Genomic DNA, 21,463 nt, shown 5'->3' with positions numbered 1-21,463 from the left:
TTCTGCGAAGCGAATCGATCGACCGTCAGGACACTAAGGACTGCTGCCATGGAAGCTAGGGACCTGACCAACCCTGTTCCGAAGAACTTCTTGTGGGAAGCTGTTAATACTCATGGCTGAGGATTAACTTAGTTCTTAGCTGATATGGATATTGTTGTAGAAACTATGAAATTTCTAAGTAAAATGAAGAATGAGCATTCAACTTGAAAATAATGATCAAACTATACAATTATTCATGAGAGCGGAAAATGCAACTCATCTTTATTATTGACTATTTTATACACATTGCTTACTAAACTATACTAAATGAAACGCAGAGAGAGGGAAGAAAACACATGCAGTTACATCTGCAATAACGAGTGATTTACATGGCGGCAGGTTGCTCTAACGGAGATTCATGCAACATGTCCAGCTTTGATCTTCATTGCTTTCTGTTTGACAAAGAAAGCTGAGAGCAAACTTTTGTTCTTAACAGGTGCACGAATAATCGGACGCTTTTGGTTATCAAATGACCCAATTGCCGTCATCGGTTTGGATCCCTCCGATTCCTACAAAAAAACAGGGCTTTTAATCAGCATTGAAATGAAACAGAGATTAAGTATCAGGGTGTCAAGCATGTATGTGCTCGTCTATTTGAACTTTACCCTGTGCATGATACGCAACGTCGGAACCAGTGCAGTAGAAGCAGGGAAAGGAGATGCCGAAGACTTTGTCCTCGTATCATATCCATTGTCTGTAAGAATTACAGTTGAAATACGAGTCTTGTCATCCCTTTTATGCATACAACAATATGCGAGGTATGGTTGTAATAAGCATACCAAATAGCTGGAAAACTTCAGAACCATGGCCCAAAGGTTTTGAGATTTCGTTGCTGCAATGGTAAAAGCTATGTCAATAACTTCTAGCTCTCAGCACAACACTAGAAGAACTGCATTGAAACGAAAATACAATTAATTATCCGAACAACGTCAAATGGTTTCGGACTAACCTTGCCAAAGTTTCTGAAGTCCCTTTCAAATTAGGCTTGGTTCCCGACGCCAAGTACCACGAAAAAGGTTTTGGTTCTGTACTATCTACATGCCACATATAATAAGTATCATGTTATTCACCTCCTTCCATTGAGTCCAAGTATAATAAAAGCAATGCAGCTAGCGTTGTAGCATCATACCTGAAGGTTGAAGAAGAGACGCCTGGGAATAGTTTTGCCTATAATCCATGTGCACATGTGGACTAAAATGAACCGAATCTGGTTTATGGAATCAAAATTGGAAGAAAATGAGAAAACATAATAAAATTTCAACCCACAATTAGCTTTAATCGCTTACTCGGTAAAATGTAGTGCTTATGGTGTCTTGGGATAAACGCCAGCAACTGCTGCTGCTTGAGACCTTGTTTACTCGTGTATGTTTGGCACGTAAGAAGTTGCTAATATGACAAAACTAAACGAGTTAAAGACCTTCCCATTCAACATCGTTGTTGTACTATTATATTGAACCATGGAATTGGAGAGAGATTAACCTGATTCAAACAAGATGCTTTTAGCTCCATGGTTGACACTTCCCACGTTTGCTGCTCAAGAAGGTCAGTTAACTTGTAAGCCACGGTACCTAGGTGATCAACAGCATTAACAAGAGCCTGTACAGCATACTCTTTCAGGTTGTCCAGTACCCTAACAAGTATTTCAAGCACAATTAGAGAGGCTCGCGGTACTGCTAGCATTAAAGGCTATCACACAAGCAATATTAAAGAAGCAAGCAACGATTTTTTAAGTTCATTCTTACATCTGCTTCTTTTCACTATGGAGATATGACTTCTCACAGTATTCTGCAGCTGAATAAAGCTGAGGCCTCAAGTTCTTGAGTTCCTGCAAAAGGAAATGGCCAAATGCTAGAAAGTTTTGAACAAAATTTCTTCATGGCCAACTTTCAAACAAGATGCATGCACTTTCCGATTTCCTTCTAATATGATATTTCCAAGATATTACAGAACATAATATTACCCTATTCACCAAATCATGATTTCTATCAAATATGAACATAATGATTCCAAAAGCTTGAAACTTGTAATGAAAAATGAAACCTGCAGAGCTTTAACGAAGCTCTTGCTATGCTCCAAGGAAAACTCGTCGAATGTCATGGCGGGAACCACCATCTTATAAATTTCGGGAATCAAATTATGGAACCCCAAAATCTCATAAACGTAAAGAAGAAAAAGAGAACCCAATGACTCAAAACAAAATGAGAACAACTTAACAAGTGAAGCGCAGAGCAGTTAAGGTGAGTGCAGTAAGAAGAACTGGATTAATATGGTAGATGAGAGCTTGACTTGACAGCATTGAATTGGTGGTTGATAGATCAATGTCCCAACAACTACTGATGGCTGTAAATTTACCATTTACACACAAACTGATGCCTTCTTGCCTTGCTCTTTTTCTGCTCATTCAATATAACTACGTCGATTTTAAACATTGACAAAACTCCCTTCACGGTACGACATTGCCAGTTAATAAGTAGATTTCACTCCATCTTTACCACATTCATAACTTTAGTACTATTATTTACTGTTTTATTACAAAAATTATGTTCATTTCACTTCATCTTGACCAGCAAGATAGTCTATTTACCCCGAGCTAATACTGTACAAGACCATACAATTCTTAAACAAATACCAATTTCAGGCTCCTGCTCAATATTTACCTAACAATGATACGCACTATATACCAAAATTTTCTCAACAGAGAAGGGGGGGATGTATTAAATCTTAGAGGAGAGTAACTTAATACCATTATTTAAAAAAAAACTACTCCATTAAATTTAGTTTAGTGTGGAGAGGAGAAAAAAATAAGTAAATCTATATACTTATTTTTTAAGAAAAAATATTAAAATTTTAAACCCATCTTTTTAAGGTACCATGTCGTCTGTGAAGAAGAAGATGGTGAAACCTAATGTAAGCTGCTTTGTGTTTTCCCTCTTGGTTATTTTTAAGTAGTTAAATTCTTATATTGATCCCTATTATGATAAAAATTAAGATTTAATCCTTATACTTTAATTAGATATAATTTAGTATTCCTACTTTTAAATAATTATTAATGAGTTTGATGTGATTTAATATTTTCTTTAAAAAGTTTAATGTTAAATTTTTAAAAAATATAAATTATATTCGATATCAAATGAATATGTTTTGTTTTAGTCCATAATAAATATATATTTTTTCAGAATATAGTAATGATATATTGCATCGATAGTTAATTATCTTTGAAAATTGGATTAATAAATAATAATAATAATAATATAAAAATAAGAGATAATATTATGTCAAATTAAAAAAATAACTAACTCTCTCGTCTTCCCCCTCAGCTGAGCTCTCTCCCTATTTCTTCCCATTTTGGTGTGCGGTTTTTCAAGCCGGCATTACACTTTTCCCTTCGATGGCCCTTTATCGGGAAAACCCCATTTCTTTTCTTTCTTGATGAAACTCTAAAGCTCGAGAAACCAAAAGAAAACAAGAAAAAGATCGAGAAAGAGAACTATCCAAGGGGCCGGTGTGTGGGGGGAACTGGGTAAATGGAGAAAGATCATCGTTTCGTGTTGGAAATAACTTTAATCTCCGCACAAGGACTTAAAGAACCATCCGGTCAACTCCGCCGCATGCAATCCTACGCCCTTGCATAGATCGATCCCTCTCACAAGCTCCGTACTTGCGTGGAACGTGTCGGCGGTGGAAACCCTACTTGGAACAACAAATTCCTCTTCACAGTCTGCTCCGATTTCCTTTCTAGAGACACATCAGGCGTTTCCGTCGAAATCTTTGCGGTCGGCGTCCTCCGTGATTCCTCACTAGGAACCGTTAGGTTGCTCGTCGGTAACTCGCTTCGCTCCAGTTCCGCTGTCTTCGACAATTTGTGATGATGCACCATCCCCCTTCTTTCATTGCAAATCAAGTTCGCCGAACTTCTGGTAGGTTCCAAGGTGTTCTCAACATTGGGATTACTGTTCTTGACACGGCCGATGTCCCCGACATGGCCGGCGTGTCCGCCATCGGTTTCCGTGACCTGATCCGGGAGAGCAAAAATTCGAGGAAACTCCGTGGCATGAAGAAGTCAAAGTCTACACTCCCCGGCGAGAAATTGTGGCGCGAATGTGATGATCAATCGGAGGATGGGCGTTCCAAGACGACTTCATCATCGACGGCGCTGAGGGAGTGGAATGGATTAGTTCGGGAAGTGGAGAAAGCGAAGCACCTGAAGGCTTCATCAGAAGATGGAAGGTTGCTTTGCGGATTGGGGTCATCGAAGACTGGTTGTCTCAGCCCCTTCATTTAGAGTCCTACGAGCTTTAACGAAGGGAAGCCATGAATGAGGAGTCAAGGTTCGCTTGATAAGATTGGGGTGAGGAAGATTCGTTTTCACTGTGTTTTTGGCCGTGTTCCTTATGAGCTGATCATCGCTTTGTATATTAAATACCAGAATTTGAAAGTTTTTGTATTTCTAAAGATTTTCAATTTAACATGATTGTTTTCTTCTTTTGATTGAATTCAAACAAGACGGAATAATAATAATAAATTGTTTAATCTTACGTTGGAATACGTACGAGTTTCTAAAAGGTTCCAATGATGGTATTTCATGTTCACGAGTTCGGATAAACCGGCCGATTATGCCTATGACATCCTTCATCGAACTGCCCTGCCCCGCCCAATCGGTTCGTTGCTTCATCATATTCATGCGACTCGCTTCTACTATCAATCTCTGTGAACCGGACATCTCACAACTACACTATGTCAATTGTGAAGTCTAAACAAGTTCCTGCAAATTTTTTACCAATGGGACCTTTATATTGCTATCTATGATTCGAAAAAGATGATGTGAAAATTTTTACCACCGTTAAAACTCGAATACCCTTATCAATAAATGTTGGATACATTCATTACCCTTTTCCCCCCCCTCATACTTGTATATCTTTTTCAACAATAATTATTTATCACGAACTTAATTTTTTTTTTTTTTTGGGTAGATTAAGTGACGGTTACTTGTTTGGCGCGAAATCTGGACGGGTTTTTTCCTCTCCAACGGCCAATCCCCTTCCATTTTGTTAATCAACACAATTATGGAAATTCCAAAACAGATTATAGTTTTTGTAATTCGACACAAATTGTTCCTCTGCTATTTTTGTATACATAAAAAATTCTTAGATCTCCAAAGAAATCTGAGATTCTCTCTTACAAAGGTAAAATCCAATTCATCTGTTCAACCAATAAAAATTCATAGCAAATCATGATTTGAGATTTTCATTTCCTTTATAATGTAATGAGAAATTTTGCAGAGTGGAATTCGGAGTACATGGCGCTTTCCGACGATGAGCTTTCTGCGGCGGACTTAACAAATGCACAAAATAATTGGATTGAATGGCCTTCCAGAAAACACTGCAATAATCTCCCGCCCGGAGCCGTCACCGGCTTTGAATGGAAAGATTACTGTCCGAGAGCTTTCAGGTTTTGTTTTTTAACCATCCATTCTGTTCCGTATTGTCTTTAAGTTTAATCAACCGGGTCGATATACCCATACCTGAGCTTTCGTTTGTTCTAGACTTATACAAGAGCTTGATAACATCGACAAAGACGACTACATGATATTAGTCTGCAGTGACGAAACCATTCGGAAGGTCACTTCCACGTCGAGACCTGGAAACATGTTCCTCTTCTCCAACGACACCGGGTTTGCCATTAAAACTCTAAGGAAATCCGAGGTCAAGGTAATGAAAACCGGTTACAAAATTCGAGCAGCTTATAGCAGCATATTACACCATGTTCCCTAAGTTGTACATCATGTGCAGATACTCTTGGAAATGCTTCCGGGCTATTATAGCCATCTTAAAAGGTTCCGTAACACGGTATTGAACAAACTGTACGGAGTCCATGCGGTGACACCATTCGGAGGCACAAAGGCTTATTTTGTGGTCGTGGCCAACATATTTAAGTCTGATTTGTATATGCATCGGTGTTACGACCTTAAAGGCTCGTTACAAGGTCGAAAACTCGAGAAAATGCGGTACCGAGATAAAATTCTGCATAAAGAGTCTGATCTTGATTTTATCTTTTACATCAAACCGCTGGTCCGACAAAGGCTTTTGAAGTAAGTCTTATGACAAGTTGTAACACTATCTCCCGGGGGGGGGGGGACTGATTTCTTTATCGATTAACGATGCTATTTTATTTCGTTAGGCAAATCCAACATGATTGTGCTTTCTTGGAGGCCACAGGCATCATGGATTACAGTCTAATGCTTGGATTGCACGTAAAGGAATCTCCAAAAGGTGAATTTTCTCACGAACTTTCACAGCAAAAGACATGACATTCTTTGAAACACAAACCGTATGTTCCTTTAATTGTCTTTCTGCAGGTTGTGCTGACAGCAGATGCTCTAACAATGGAATGAGAGTTTTCGATGTCGAGTTGCATCAAAGTGATTTGGCCTCACGAAGACCATTCCTCGCTTCATATGTGACTCTTGTCCAAATTGTGAACGGAAGAGAGTTTCGGCGGTCAGTGGCTCGAAACAATAGGTAAGATCATTCCTCGCTTCATATCAAGGTGACTCTTGTCCAAATTGTGAAGCCTCGGAAGAGAGTTTCGGCGGTCAGTGGCTCGAAAACAATAGGTAAAGATCGGTTTCGACGATGGCGTATGAATCTGATATTCATTAGATGCTAGATCGGGAAGTGCATTACCATGTCGAAATGTCACGGTGATAGAGTGCTATGATGTTCTTCTGTGTTTCGGGGTAGTGGATTTCTTCCAAAACTACAGCGTGATCAAGCGGATCGAGCATGCTTACAAGTCGTTGCAGTTCGACCGGAGGATGATCGCGGCCGTACATCCGAAAGCATATTCGTCTCGCTTCCAGGAGTTCATCAGTGACATATTTAAAGCAGATGAGTGTCTCACCTGAACTCATTTCTATTATCTAGGATTTAGGTTCTGAGAAATCAATTTATGATGTTGTCAAAACATTCCAAGTAGTTTGCCATACGCATTTACTGTTATATCTACATAATATAAATATCTTATAATTATTTCTCAATAGTAATTACTGAATACTTATTATTTTAAAGTAAACTTCTGTTTTAATTATTGTCGACTTGGGTGGATAGGATTCCTTCAACCTACAAGTCGGCGGCCAAAGCATCCATATCATAAAATAAATGTGCCATTTCATATGGCTTTTTCAACGGCCAAGATTCGTTGGTCAATTGGGCATGTCAGGCCTTTTGAGAGTGAGTTTGATATCGAAAGAAATAGTTCAGGCCCAGAAATCTAACGAGAAAAGAGAAACAAAAAGGTTTCTTTTATCAAGGAAAGAGAAGAAAATTTATCCTCTTTATCTTTAAAGTTCTATAATGATGATGGATGAAGTTTAAGTGTATCTCACAGTTATTATTTAGTAAGGCTATAAAACGTTTTTTGTAGTTTTCTTAAAATCACGTTTTTAACAACAAATAAAAAGTGTGTATCAAGATTTACTTATTAAATCACGTTTTTAACAACAAATAAAAAGTGTGTATCAAGATTTACTTATTAATTGTATTTTAAACGTTTAGGGACTAAATTATATGAACTGAAATTAAGGGATTAAAATCATGATTATACCTAGGGATGGGCATGGGTGAGGTCTTTTTGGTCAACCCGACCCAACCAAAAATATATACATTCCATATCAACCCGAGTTTAAGGATGACTTTATCCCAACCCGAATCTGACCCGATTTTTTGAGATAAAACTCGAGCTCAATCCGAAATAAATGTATTTATAAAAAAATATTATTTTTACTCAAGAAAATAAGATCTAATTGGAAAAAAATATAGATGGTTATTATTTTAATTATCCCTAAATATATAATGTAATTTTTTTTTATTTTTTTCGGCTCGGAACGGATCGAGTTAGGTATTTTTCACCCTAAATCCTAATCCAACCCAAATGTATTTTCTAAAAAACCTAACCTGAACCGAATATATTTTTCATTCTACCCCTTTTGATTTATCATCATCAAAATATTTTCTTCCAAACATAAACGACTAAAAGATCAAGAATGAAAAAAAAAGGTAATATATCTTGATTCTATATTGATCTTACATATTAAATCAAGGTCAAAACTTTCATCAAAGTTTTATTAGTTTTAATAAAATCGAATTGTGAGCATGGAAAACGATTATCAACGAGGAAAGGACGATTGTGAAAAAAGATTTCAAACATGAGAGAAAACATGTTAATTTTGTTTTTAAATTTTAAGTAATAAAAAATCTTAAAACACAATATTTGTTGATAAAGTTAGACACTTAACGCATGAATGACTAAAATAAGTGAAAAATCAAAATTTAGTAATGAAATTTATATTAAGAAACAAAATAAAAACACTTGTTGGATTTAAAATTCATAATCATAAGTATATTTTAATGTTTATTATTATCATAAAATATGACATAAAATTAAGTGGTCAATTATGATTATAAGTCATAAGGTATTACAAATATCATAAGAATAAAAATGTAGATATTATTAAAATTATGGGTAAATTATAGTAATGCTCACTGAATTTTTCTAAAGCTTTCATTTAGGTCCCTCAACTTTTAAAACTTGCAATACAATCCTCTAACATTTAGTACATTTGCAATATGGTCCCCGACGTTATACTGTCGTTAGTACATTTGCAATATGGCACTGAACTTTTCAGACACTTGTATTTAGGTCCCTCAACTTTTAAAACTTGCAACATATTTCTCAATTTCATTCTAAACCCCAAATTCCTTTTCGATCTCGAATTTCCTTTTACGCTTCTCTCTTCTCATTTCCAGCATAACTTTTCAGTCAGGGATGTATGGGAAATTCTAATCTAACTTTGAATTATGTGGAGGTGTTGACTTGAATAAGGGTCCATTGAAAGAAGACCCGACTAAGGGACTATCGGGACCATCAACGATTTAAGGTGTAATGTTAGATACAAGTCATCTCAGGTGAAGTATAGATGTTCGATGAAATGCTTGTGAGAAAAAAATGGGGATAGAAATGCAGAGTTGACAAATACTACTAAGATGAACTAAGTATCATTGTTGAAAGTCATCAACAAAGCTGGAATTATTTTGTATAAATGGCATATAATAATTTCTTCGTTTAATCCTTGTGGTTAAAGATTTTCCAACAGATGATCAAATATAATAAAATCCCAAACAACACATTCACCTCTCAGCCTCTTTCGCTCACATGCACTCTCATTTGGTTTTTGTTCTTCAATTTTCCGCCATGTAAAATTGTAAACCCAAGTAGTGCTCTGTCTTTCAGCTTTTTATTTACAAAGAAAAAATGGAAGAAGAATTGCTGGAACGCAACACCGATTGCATTTATTTCTTAGCCTCTCCCCCTCACTTGCAAGAACGTATTTATTTTCTCTTTTGGGCTATCCGAAAGTAAGCTTTTACTCTTTCGCACTTTCCCATTTTCAGGTCACATTTTGTGTTTTTTGTTAAAATTTTTATGTTTCTGGAACTGCATGTCAATGATCTGGATATTCAGTGTTAGTTTTGAATCAAAACCATCTAATTTTCTTTCTTTCTTCTTAATCAAAACTTTTAGTACTCCTTATGAAATATATTCAATATATCAGAATAGAAGTGAAAGAGGGTCCTAGGCTAAATTTTTTTTATCTTCTTGTTTGGTTTTTCTTTAAATCAGGGAATTGGTTGTGAGTATCGACATAGTGAAATCGCTAGGCTAAATCTGAGAGACTGCTGGTACTAGTTTATTGGGAATTGTATTGATTTGACCTGTGGTTTTCGGCGTCCTGTGAGTCGTATTCTTTTTAATAAGTTCATGTTGATTATGAGACTGATATATCATGAACAAATTGGATTTTGTTACATGTTTTAAAAATTTTACAGTTGAATTATATTGAATTATAGCTTTAGAAGACAATTCTGCATGCACGTAACTCGAAAGACATCATGACTAGGTAGTATATTTGGAGTAGCTACTTGACCCTGTCATAATGTCTTTCGAGTTGTGAAAGAGACTGAGAGGTGAATACGTTGTTTGGGATTTTATTATATTTGATCATCTGTTGGAAAATCTTTAACCACAAGGATTAAACGAAGAAATTATTATATTCCATTTATACAAAATAATTCCAGCTTTGTTGGTGACTTTCAATAATGATACTTAGTTCATCTTAGTAGTATTTGTCAACTCTACATTTCTAACCCCATTTTTTTCTCACAAGCATTTCATCAAACATCTATGCTTCACCTGATATGACCTGTATCTAACATTATACCTTGAATAGTTGATGGTTCTGATAGTCCCTTGGTCGGGTCTTCTCTCAATGGACCCTTATTCAAGTCAACATCTCCACATAATTCAAATTTAGATTAGAATTTCCCATGCATCCCTGACTGAAAAGTTACGCTGGAAATTATAAAAGAGAAGCGAAAAAGGAAATTTGAGATCAAAAAGGAATTTGGGGTTTAGAAATAAATTGAGGATTATGTTGCAAGTTTTAAAAGTTGGGAGACCTAAATGCAAGTGCCTAAAAAGTTCAATGACCATATTGCAAATGTACTAACGGCAGTGTAACGTCGAGGTCCATATTGCAAACGGACTAAATGTTGGAGGATTGCATTGCAAGTTTTAAAAGTCGGGGACTTAAATGAAAGCTTTAGAAAAGTTCAGTGACCATTACTATACTTTACCCTAAAATTTTATTTATAATTTAATGAGAGGTAAAGTTATAAACACAGACAATAACTGATTTTTTAATCAGCTATATAAAGAGGTTATGGTCCCTACGAAATAAACATCTTGTATTTTCTTTTATTCTCATCAAAGATTCAAAAGATTTCGACTTATCAATTAATCAAGATATGCTTTCACATCCAATAATTTATTCTTGATGATTTGGTATGATTATATCCTAGTAAATTTCATGTTTAATATGATTTGGTTCTAACAACAATGACTAAGTTTAGTGGACGAAAGGCAGTTTACCTAGGCATGTATACAAATTGAACGAGCATGCACAAGTGTATGTTCATGTTCGTTCTTTTAACTTTAACCGAACAAAAGAATTGACATGAACAACTAAATGAACATAATATTTGGTTCGTGTTCATTTGTTAAGGAATGTAGCTTGTTTGTGTTCTTTCATTTTTGCTCTTTAAATGATAAACGAATGTAAACGAACCAATACAAAATATAACTTTTTAAATCAAGCAGAAAATCTTAAACGGATATAAATAAAAGAACATAAATATAAATTGAATTAAATGAACAAACATAAACGAATAGATTAAAGAACGTAAACAAACATGAATAAATGGATTACTATATGTAAATGAGCATAAACAAACGAATTATTGAACATTCATGTATGTAGATGAACAAACTGACCCTTTGTTCGTGTTTATTCATTTAATTAAATAACACAAAAAATCTTATTCACATTTGTTCGTTTAATAAATAAACGAACTTCTTGTCAGAAGATTCACAAACCATTCACCGAACGTTCCACCTATAAACATTTTGTTAAAAACCAAAAATATAAAGTAAAAAAAAATCCAAAAAAATTAGTCCAAAACTTGTGAAGCTAATTTGTTTTGATATTGGATTCTTGGTAATTTACAAATGGCAGCAACTCAATCAATTTTTAAATTCTTTCCTTCATTTAGAAAACGCCAACTCTTCTTTCTCTAGGGTTTCCTTATGTTCAACTACTTGTTTGCTCATCTCGTATTTTTAGTTCCTTTTTTAAGGATAAAAAGGGAGCAGAAAAACTAAGAGGGTTTAAGTTAGCGAATTTCCCAAAAAATCACCCTATCAATCTTTATTTCCGTGTCCGACACCCATGCAACTTTATTTCCCGATCTAATACCCTTTGCAGAAAGGTGCGGCCCATGCACCGCGCCTTACCCTAATGTGGCACCACGTGGCAGAAGGCGCGACCCATGCACCGCACCTTATGCTGACATGGCGTCATGCTGGGTAAGACGCGGTGCATGGTTGCGCCTTCTTGACATTCTGACACGCGTCAGAATAGCGCGGGGCATGGGTCACCCTTTGTATAATTGTATCTGTAGTTCTCGGCTTTAAAGTGTTTCCTCTCGGCTATAAATAACCCTCTTTCCCATAAACTTTCACACAACAACCTTTCAACCGTAAACATTAAACAATAATCCTCTCAACCCGTAAATATCACCCAACAATCCTCTTATCTTTTATTCAGAAGTCGTTCGATCTTTCGTTGTTAGGTAATTTTTTATAATATTTTTTATAATTATATAAGATTATTTGAAAAAATATTGTAATAATTGTTTTCAATTAATTTTTTTGGTTGTAAAATTGGAAAGCGGGAGCATATATCGAAATATTTTTGTCAATACGGTAATAATATAAAATTATATTATTTAAATTATTTACGTTTATGTATAAAAATTTTATTAAGTTATATTTTAATTCATATATTATTTATTTAATTAGGTTTGTTTCAGTTTTTTTGCAGATATAAGATTATCTCACTTTCAAACTCTTAGAATGACGTGAATTTCAGCTATAGTTTATTATGATAGAGAAATTCGAGAAGATGAAACGACATTATTTTTGTATCAAATCATTATGTTAAAATATCCTTCAAGAGAAACATAACTCTTGAGGAGCTGATAACGAAGATTTCAAGGAAGGTTCATATTGGAAGTACTAGAAGAATGTCGTCGCTTCAGTATAGATTTCCAACATCATTGTTTCCGTTAAATTATACAGTGTTTGAACTATCGAACAATGATGATGTTGAAAATGATGGTTGATTCTAAAAATCATTATTCAGACGCCGCTACGGAGATGTATGCAAAGTTTGTTAAAGTGCGTGATGTTCGGGGTCTGTTCTTAAGCTCCCACTATGGGCTGGTTGAACAAGTTGATCAAGTTGATAGCCTCGACTACAGTAATGTGTAATGATTTTAATGTCATAATGGGAAATTCACATCATGGTTTCGTCCCATTAAGTTCAATGGGGAGACATACATCATCAACTCCTTATGATCTATACCGAGGTGGGTCCACGAACAATCCGTATGGTAACATCGCGTCCAGCTCAAGGGGAAGACATTCATCTGCCTATTTCTTTGACCTTAATATGGAGATGCCCTCAACGCAACAATCGTTGTAGTTTCCATTTGACACAATGGCTTCAAGCTCCAGGGGCAGGCATTCTACTACGAGCTTTTTCAATCTCAATATCGATATGCCTTCTAGTTCAAGGGGAAGACATGCAAGTAGTAGGTTCTTCGACCTAAATGTGGAGAGCATGGAGGAACCATCATCTCCACCAGAAGAACCGCTTCGTGAGCTAGGTGCAGATGGTGCTGAGACTGGACTATTCATTCACCCAGAATCACCGCAATTCAACTCCGATGATGATGATGATGTAGATGAAGTTCCCACAAATGTGGCACAAACTGAACCTCCAAAACACATGTATGAAGCTGACTATGGTACAATGTATGGGCCAAAATTTAAGGATATGCCTAATCTACGTGACTATGGATTTTACTCATCAATAAATAATGGTGAGTTATCTTTAGGCATGAAGTTTTCAAGCAAAGAAAAAGCGATGATGGCTATAAAAAATTACAATATCCTTAATTTTGTTCAATCCAGAGTCAACCACTCTACGACAGAAAAATATGTATGTCACTGTGTCCGACGTGAGAACGGATGCAATTGTATGGTTCGCGTATCGAAGAGGAAGAGGAAAAATAATAAATGAGAACTAACGATATACAACGGTCCTCACACATGTGCTGGAGGGATCAACCAAGATCATCCCAACTTGGAATCTGAAGTGAACTGCCAAGTCATCATGCCCATGGTAAAAGCAAGATCCCATATAGCTATTGTTGTATTGATTTCAGCTATACAATCGCGGTATGGGTATTTCGTCTCATACAAAAAAGTATGGAAGACAAAACATAATGACATTAAAAAACTTCACAGCGAATGGGATGCATCTTACAACGAATTTCCAAGTTGGTTTAGGGTGGTGCGAAGGTTGAATCCTGGGATAATTGTGGACTTCAAAACCTTCCATGCATACCATAATGATTGAGTTCTTCGCGATCGATGCCAATTCTATCAGGTTTTTTGGACTTACCCACAGTGCATTAATGTTGTCAAATACTGCAAGCCTGTGGTCCAGATCGACGGGACTTTCTTGTATGGAAAATACAAGCAAGTTTTACTATTGGCATTTATCCAAGATGGTAATCGCAACATTCTTCCAGTTTCTTTTGCCCTTGTTGAAGGAGAAGATACAAATTCTTGGGGTTTTTCCTCCGAAACTTACGTTCACATGTTATCATGAGGGAAAAATCTGTGTCATTTCAGAACGCGGAGTTAGGATCAAAGTAGTAATGGAGTCTTTGGGTCCAATATGGCAACCACCCTTTATCCAACATAGGTAATGTATCCGACACATTGCTGCGAATTACCATGGAAGGTTCAAGAAGACTGATGAGCGCCAATTACTTGTGCGCATGGGTAAGTGAAACTGATGTAGTTTTTTTCTTTCGATCATTTTCATTTTTTAAAGAAACAAAGTGTAACACCCCCAACCCGTATCCGACCCGGATACGAGTCCGAAGTGTCACATTGACTTTTTAAACATGTATTCGTATAAAATCGTGGGTAATTTAAAAACTTTGATAACATTTAAATTATTTCAAAACGTTTACAACAGATATCAGAGTTCATACCATTTATATCTTTAGACTACATGCCAACTACACTCTGTAAACAGTACATACATTTTCTGATCTGACATTTGGTAAGGAAAACTGACCTGTCTTGCTCCGCATTACTCTTTACTCTTCTCGAAAACCTACGTGTGAAACAATCACACGCTAAGTCGAAGACTTAGTGAGGCATAACGACTTACAATGCACTTCATAACATATATCAATACATGCATGTTCTGTTCTATCATGTTATACCAATTCCATGCATTCTTCGTATCATATAAAATCATATCAGATTAATTACAGTAAATACATACAGACACATAATTCATCATTAACAGTTTATCATGTAATCACATACTTTTATTGTTAACCTTTTCAATCAAACACTATACACACAACATCATATGGTTCACGTAACACATTTCAAACCACTTATAACCCCATCGTATACATATCACATTCAGTATGCTTGTTTAATCACTTTATTAGCCCATGTACACTAGTGAGAACTTAAGGTATGTGAGTACATTGAGGTTGTGCACACATATGCTGTCACCACAGCTCGATCAATGTCCCGAAGGACCAGTCCATAGATTCCGAAGAACCTAGGTAATCAGTCCATATGTCCCGAAGGACATAGGTAAACAGTCCGTATGTTCCGAAGAACATAGGTAAACAGTCCATATGTCCCGAAGAACATAGGTAAACAGTCCATATGTCCCGAAGAACATAGGTAAACCCTCGACCCTTGGCATGCCAACTATACCCCTAGCTCTCATATCACATAACATGGGCATTATCATTTATAACAGTTCACATTACTTATTCATATTCTTTCTCTTATAACCACATAGCTTTTCTTTTCAGTCACGTATCACATGTACGTGTAAACATATATCTAATATCATATGTTACATGTAATCACATAGCTTCTTTTCATATTCTCATAGGATCACATAGTTCATATCTTATACTTTGTTTTCTCATGTTCACATATCATGTCGTATGGCTCATATCTTTCTCATGCAGTCACATAGTTCAGTTTCACATATGTTCATATATACATTACATAGCACATACTTCTCGTAACATTACATTAAAAAGCATGTTAACACATATAATCATGCATACATACAATTCATGTCATTCATATACATATAATCATATATTCATGCATTTTAACAGAGGAAATAGACTTGTCGCAAGTCCTGTTTCCATTTAGCACCATAAACTAATTAATATGCACTCACCTGGCCTCACTAGTCAATTTCAATCTCTTATCTTTCCCCTTGATCGATCTTACTTGCCAAACGTTCCGGAATTCTTTATGCGTAGAATCTTTGCTTGGGCTCTTCACGTTGAAGAAGAAAGAAGAGTCAAGAGTTATCTGGAAACTCTTGTTTCTTTCACATGGATATTATAATACCCAATATCTATTATTTAATTATTACCTTTGCTCAATGACCCTTTTACCCTTTTAGTTCTCATTCACTTAATTATTCATCCTACCCAACATCTTTAATTAATTCCTTCACTTTTCGATTAATTTAATTTGATCACTGACATATTAAAATCTTACACTTTAATCACTAACCCGGTATGGAGGATGTTACAAATCTCCCCTCCTTATAAGAAAATTCGTCCTCGAATTTTCACTGCACATCTTAATAAGAACATATCTTCTAATGTTCTTATGTTGCTTCCCTGACTTATTCTTTCTTGTCATCATCAGAAACTTACTTTTCAATCCTTTAGTTTTTCGACTATCTTTTTCATTTATACCTTCATCTTCTGTTGTTTATCATATAAACAATAACCAATAATACCAATTCATTGTTGTCTTTTCTCTCATTCGATTATGCATTTTTCCTTTGACCTTTCTAAAATTCCATATAATGTCACTCATCACGTTGACAATAACATTCATCTCATCACTCTATAACAAAACTGTCCTCTGTACTTCCATATTTATCGTATCTGATTCTTTTAAATCAATCCCTTTCATTTCTTATACTTGTATTTTCCTTCCTGAAGGTTCCATGCAAATACTTATCTCTGTTTCTACATTATAGCTATCTGCTCAGAATATACAATTATATTCAAATTCATATCATAATCAATTAACTCAACTTTATCTTTCCTCCAATCTTATAACTCTAGCACCTTTACTCTGACAGCTAGATAATAACTTTGGTTCAGTCTAGGGCACAAGCCCTCTTATACCAATCATATACATTCTTTCCAATCTAAATTATCTTAACAATTGCTTACTCAACTTATCAATTTCACTTCTATTCTCATACATCCTGAAATTTCTTTTACTCAAACTCAACATTCTGACTTCCTGTGTCCTATAATCTGATCATCGATATACACATTCTCAAACTCTTCTTATCAATCCTCAGCTTTACTTAAATATACAAATTCTTACTTCCTTTTCCTTACTATACCACATTACTATAATCCAAATATGCAACTATATCCAGATCCATTGTATATCTGGTTATCATATCCTGACAATATCTTATAATCTTATAATTCCAGTACATTCCCATCGCATATTCTTGTTAGCTAACGCTAACTTTTCCGTTTTAACTGCAAATCCTTATCATATAAACGCTCTTGCTTATACACAATGTTATTCCTTCATTTCGAACTCATAAGCTCTGACTTATACATCTTATACGCTTGTCACTGATGCACTTATCCTTGATTTCTTCTATACGTACTCATCACGTCAGTAGATCTTTTGAACATTCTTATGGTGATACCTGTTCACCATATTCTATCTTATCCACATAATAACAAAACTATTCTATATCGTTTTTCCGATTCCAAACGATGAAAACTTTCTATCATTATTCAGATATGATTTCAGCTTTCTGAAATCAACTTTTGATCTTACTAGGCATTTCCTGAGGTGTCCACTCTTCATCCTGCCTGGCCAGGGCAAGTGAATAGCTATCACAATCAGGAATATCACCTTTCACTTACTTCGAAATTATCACGATCGGATTTCTACTGTATTAAGTTATTCTTATTCTATTAGCAAGACAACATATTCCTTACACTATCAGATCAGAAATTTTTCAATCTATGTTGGCATGTACACCTTTTATGACACTTTGGACTTCGGTTTATGCCGAGAATCGGCTAAACCTTGGCTCTGATACCATTAAATGTAACACCCCCAACCCGTATCCGACCCGGATACGAGTCCGAAGTGTCACATTGACTTTTTAAACATGTATTCGTATAAAATCGTGGGTAATTTAAAAACTTTGATAACATTTAAATTATTTCAAAACGTTTACAACAGATATCAGAGTTCATACCATTTATATCTTTAGACTACATGCCAACTACACTCTGTAAACAGTACATACATTTTCTGATCTGACATTTGGTAAGGAAAACTGACCTGTCTTGCTCCGCATTACTCTTTACTCTTCTCGAAAACCTACGTGTGAAACAATCACACGCTAAGTCGAAGACTTAGTGAGGCATAACGACTTACAATGCACTTCATAACATATATCAATACATGCATGTTCTGTTCTATCATGTTATACCAATTCCATGCATTCTTCGTATCATATAAAATCATATCAGATTAATTACAGTAAATACATACAGACACATAATTCATCATTAACAGTTTATCATGTAATCACATACTTTTATTGTTAACCTTTTCAATCAAACACTATACACACACAACATCATATGGTTCACGTAACACATTTCAAACCACTTATAACCCCATCGTATACATATCACATTCAGTATGCTTGTTTAATCACTTTATTAGCCCATGTACACTAGTGAGAACTTAAGGTATGTGAGTACATTGAGGTTGTGCACACATATGCTGTCACCACAACTCGATCAATGTCCCGAAGGACCAGTCCATAGATTCCGAAGAACCTAGGTAATCAGTCCATATGTCCCGAAGGACATAGGTAAACAGCCGTATGTTCCGAAGAACATAGGTAAACAGTCCATATGTCCCGAAGAACATAGGTAAACAGTCCATATGTCCCGAAGAACATAGGTAAACCCTCGACCCTTGGCATGCCAACTATACCCCTAGCTCTCATATCACATAACATGGGCATTATCATTTATAACAGTTCACATTACTTATTCATATTCTTTCTCTTATAACCACATAGCTTTTCTTTTCAGTCACGTATCACATGTACGTGTAAACATATATCTAATATCATATGTTACATGTAATCACATAGCTTCTTTTCATATTCTCATAGGATCACATAGTTCATATCTTATACTTTGTTTTCTCATGTTCACATATATCATGTCGTATGGCTCATATCTTTCTCATGCAGTCACATAGTTCAGTTTCACATATGTTCATATATATACATTACATAGCACATACTTCTCGTAACATTACATTAAAAATCATGTTAACACATATAATCATGCATACATACAATTCATGTCATTCATATACATATAATCATATATTCATGCATTTTAACAGAGGAAAATAGACTTGTCGCAAGTCCTGTTTCCATTTAGCACCATAAACTAATTAATATGCACTCACCTGGCCTCACTAGTCAATTTCAATCTCTTATCTTTCCCCTTGATCGATCTTACTTGCCAAACGTTCCGGAATTCTTTATGCGTAGAATCTTTGCTTGGGCTCTTCACGTTGAAGAAGAAAGAAGAGTCAAGAGTTATCTGGAAACTCTTGTTTCTTTCACATGGATATTATAATACCCAATATCTATTATTTAATTATTACCTTTGCTCAATGACCCTTTTACCCTTTTAGTTCTCATTCACTTAATTATTCATCCTACCCAACATCTTTAATTAATTCCTTCACTTTTCGATTAATTTAATTTGATCACTGACATATTAAAATCTTACACTTTAATCACTAACCCGGTATGGAGGATGTTACACAAAGTTAGTAAGTTCTATATTTTATGCTCAGGTTACGAACTACTACCTCAAACATTTGAATACATGCTTCAAGATTTGCGGGCGAAGAACGAGGAATGATACGTTTACATTAGCCTCATCAATAAATAAATGTGGACAAATGCATATTATGGTGGATATCGATATGGACACATGACGATCAACTTGGTTGAGGCAATCAATTCGACCTTAAAGGGTGCACGTCACTTACCTGTAGCGGCTTTGGTAAAAACTACATATTTTCGTTTGAGGGCACTTTTTGCGAAGCTCGGGGGACAAGCTCAAACATGGATGCAAGGCGGTCATGTCTATCACCCTAGATTAGTTACAGATCTACAAAAAAATTTTTACATCAAATGGAATGCCTGTAACAAGCTTCTCTAGAATGCATGAATTGTTTCGTGTCACAAAGTTGTCGCGACCTCTTCAAGGGATTGAAGCTAACTCGTTAAGAGTAAATCTACGTGACAGATGGTGCAACTGTAGGTTTTTTCAAGCTCTGAAGTATCCATGCTCTCATGTGATAGTAGCTTGCTTGCATACCCGTCAAGACTATAACCGTTTTGTGGATCCCGTATACCTACTATCATAAGTGTTTAAGGTATACGAATTTGAGTTCCCCATAGGTAATAAGAAATACCCTAATGAGGTTTAGAATTGGGTTCCAATTGTACCAGATCTGACTTTATTGAGAGATCGTGGTTGGCCAAAATCCATTCGAATTCATTGTGATATGGATATTCGAGAAAAATCTAGACACGACAAAAAATGTGAGCATTGTAGAAACCCAGGACATACTAGAAGAACATGTTCACTTCTTTTGTCATCAAGTAACCATTAATGATGAACTGATGTAGTTGTTGTTTATCAAATAATAGTTCAGACGAGTATAATTCACATTTACTTAAAGTTAATGTCGTTTGATAACCACTGATTAATTAAAAAACAATACAAGAAAATGAGATTCGACGTTCAATAAACAATTAAAAAGCACTAAATGATTATCACTGTTCGCTTGAAATAAGTAATAAACAAAATTAACAAAATAAATTAAGTATTAAATGGTAAATAAAAAAAATACAATAAAGAAATTCCAATAAAAATGTAAAGACAAATATAATAAAATATAAAAAACTATTGATGTCTGTTGTGCGAATGTGTTCCGCAGTGCGGTGGCTGTCTGTCTCGATGAGGATTTCTTCGTATAACTGGTTCTGACTCCTCACTGTCATCATCATCACCATCATCATTATCATCATCGTCGTCATCTTCAGGAGCAGATACATTTTGTTGATGAGGAACTGATGACGATGTAGCACCTCCGTAGAATAAGGCTGACTATCCCACCGCTCATAGAAAACTGGGAAAACTCCAAAAACACAGACATCGATGAGTGAGAAAACTGTACAGGAGGTGCCTATGCGGCGACCATCAATGATGAGGCTGCACCCGTCAAATAACCAATATATGAACCACAAGTCAGACCTATAAACATATAACCATAATATCTTCTAGGAGGGGTCATATAACTCTGTGACGGTGGTGGCGGCATCAAATATGGTTACGGGGTGAACGTCGTTGCAGACGGTAGTTGCTGTGAAGGTTTCGGTGGTGCAACTGACGACGAACTGAAAGCAGCTGCTCTCCGTCCACGAGTCTGGGGATAATGGGATTGTGATGGTGCACGTCTTTGTTGACATCGATGAATGCTCTGTCCTCGTGTATCCTCGAAAAGT

At 35.7% G+C, this 21,463-nt stretch overlaps 2 protein-coding genes across 2 annotated transcripts; one reads left to right on the top strand and one right to left on the bottom strand.

Annotated features, from left to right (window-relative positions):
• Positions 1-209: 209 nt before the first annotated feature.
• On the bottom strand, positions 210-2,151 carry LOC120192984 (protein ABIL1-like). Its single transcript, XM_039195635.1, has 9 exons — positions 2,080-2,151; positions 1,782-1,864; positions 1,519-1,669; positions 1,326-1,425; positions 1,169-1,246; positions 989-1,073; positions 819-871; positions 645-733; positions 210-548 (listed from the first exon to the last, which is right to left on the bottom strand). Exons 1-9 carry the CDS (start codon positions 2,149-2,151, stop codon positions 396-398), a joined length of 864 nt encoding a protein of 287 aa, XP_039051566.1. The 3' UTR covers positions 210-395.
• A 3,184-nt stretch (positions 2,152-5,335) lies between these two features.
• LOC120192983 (putative phosphatidylinositol 4-phosphate 5-kinase 11) lies at positions 5,336-6,966 on the top strand. Its single transcript, XM_039195634.1, has 6 exons — positions 5,336-5,487; positions 5,582-5,747; positions 5,829-6,127; positions 6,217-6,308; positions 6,395-6,557; positions 6,706-6,966. Exons 1-6 carry the CDS (start codon positions 5,336-5,338, stop codon positions 6,941-6,943), a joined length of 1,110 nt encoding a protein of 369 aa, XP_039051565.1. The 3' UTR covers positions 6,944-6,966.
• Positions 6,967-21,463: the final 14,497 nt, after the last annotated feature.

This window comes from Hibiscus syriacus, unplaced genomic scaffold (assembly GCF_006381635.1).
Source record: "Hibiscus syriacus cultivar Baekdansim isolate YM2019G1 unplaced genomic scaffold, ASM638163v2 tig00116984_pilon, whole genome shotgun sequence".
Taxonomy (NCBI): Eukaryota; Viridiplantae; Streptophyta; class Magnoliopsida; order Malvales; family Malvaceae; genus Hibiscus; species Hibiscus syriacus.
This window is presented reverse-complemented; position numbering and strand designations above follow the sequence as displayed.

Coding starts and splice junctions, on each gene's coding strand:
- LOC120192984 (XM_039195635.1), bottom strand. CDS start 2,151: ATGGTGGTTCCCGCCATGACATTCGACGAGTTTTCCTTGGAGCATAGC. Junction 1,670..1,781: donor CATAGTGAAAAGAAGCAGAT/GTAAGAATGAAC, acceptor AATACTTGTTAG/GGTACTGGACAACCTGAAAG. Junction 1,247..1,325: donor TAAGCACTACATTTTACCGA/GTAAGCGATTAA, acceptor TCCATAAACCAG/ATTCGGTTCATTTTAGTCCA.
- LOC120192983 (XM_039195634.1), top strand. CDS start 5,336: ATGGCGCTTTCCGACGATGAGCTTTCTGCGGCGGACTTAACAAATGCA. Junction 6,128..6,216: donor GTCCGACAAAGGCTTTTGAA/GTAAGTCTTATG, acceptor TTATTTCGTTAG/GCAAATCCAACATGATTGTG. Junction 6,309..6,394: donor CGTAAAGGAATCTCCAAAAG/GTGAATTTTCTC, acceptor GTCTTTCTGCAG/GTTGTGCTGACAGCAGATGC.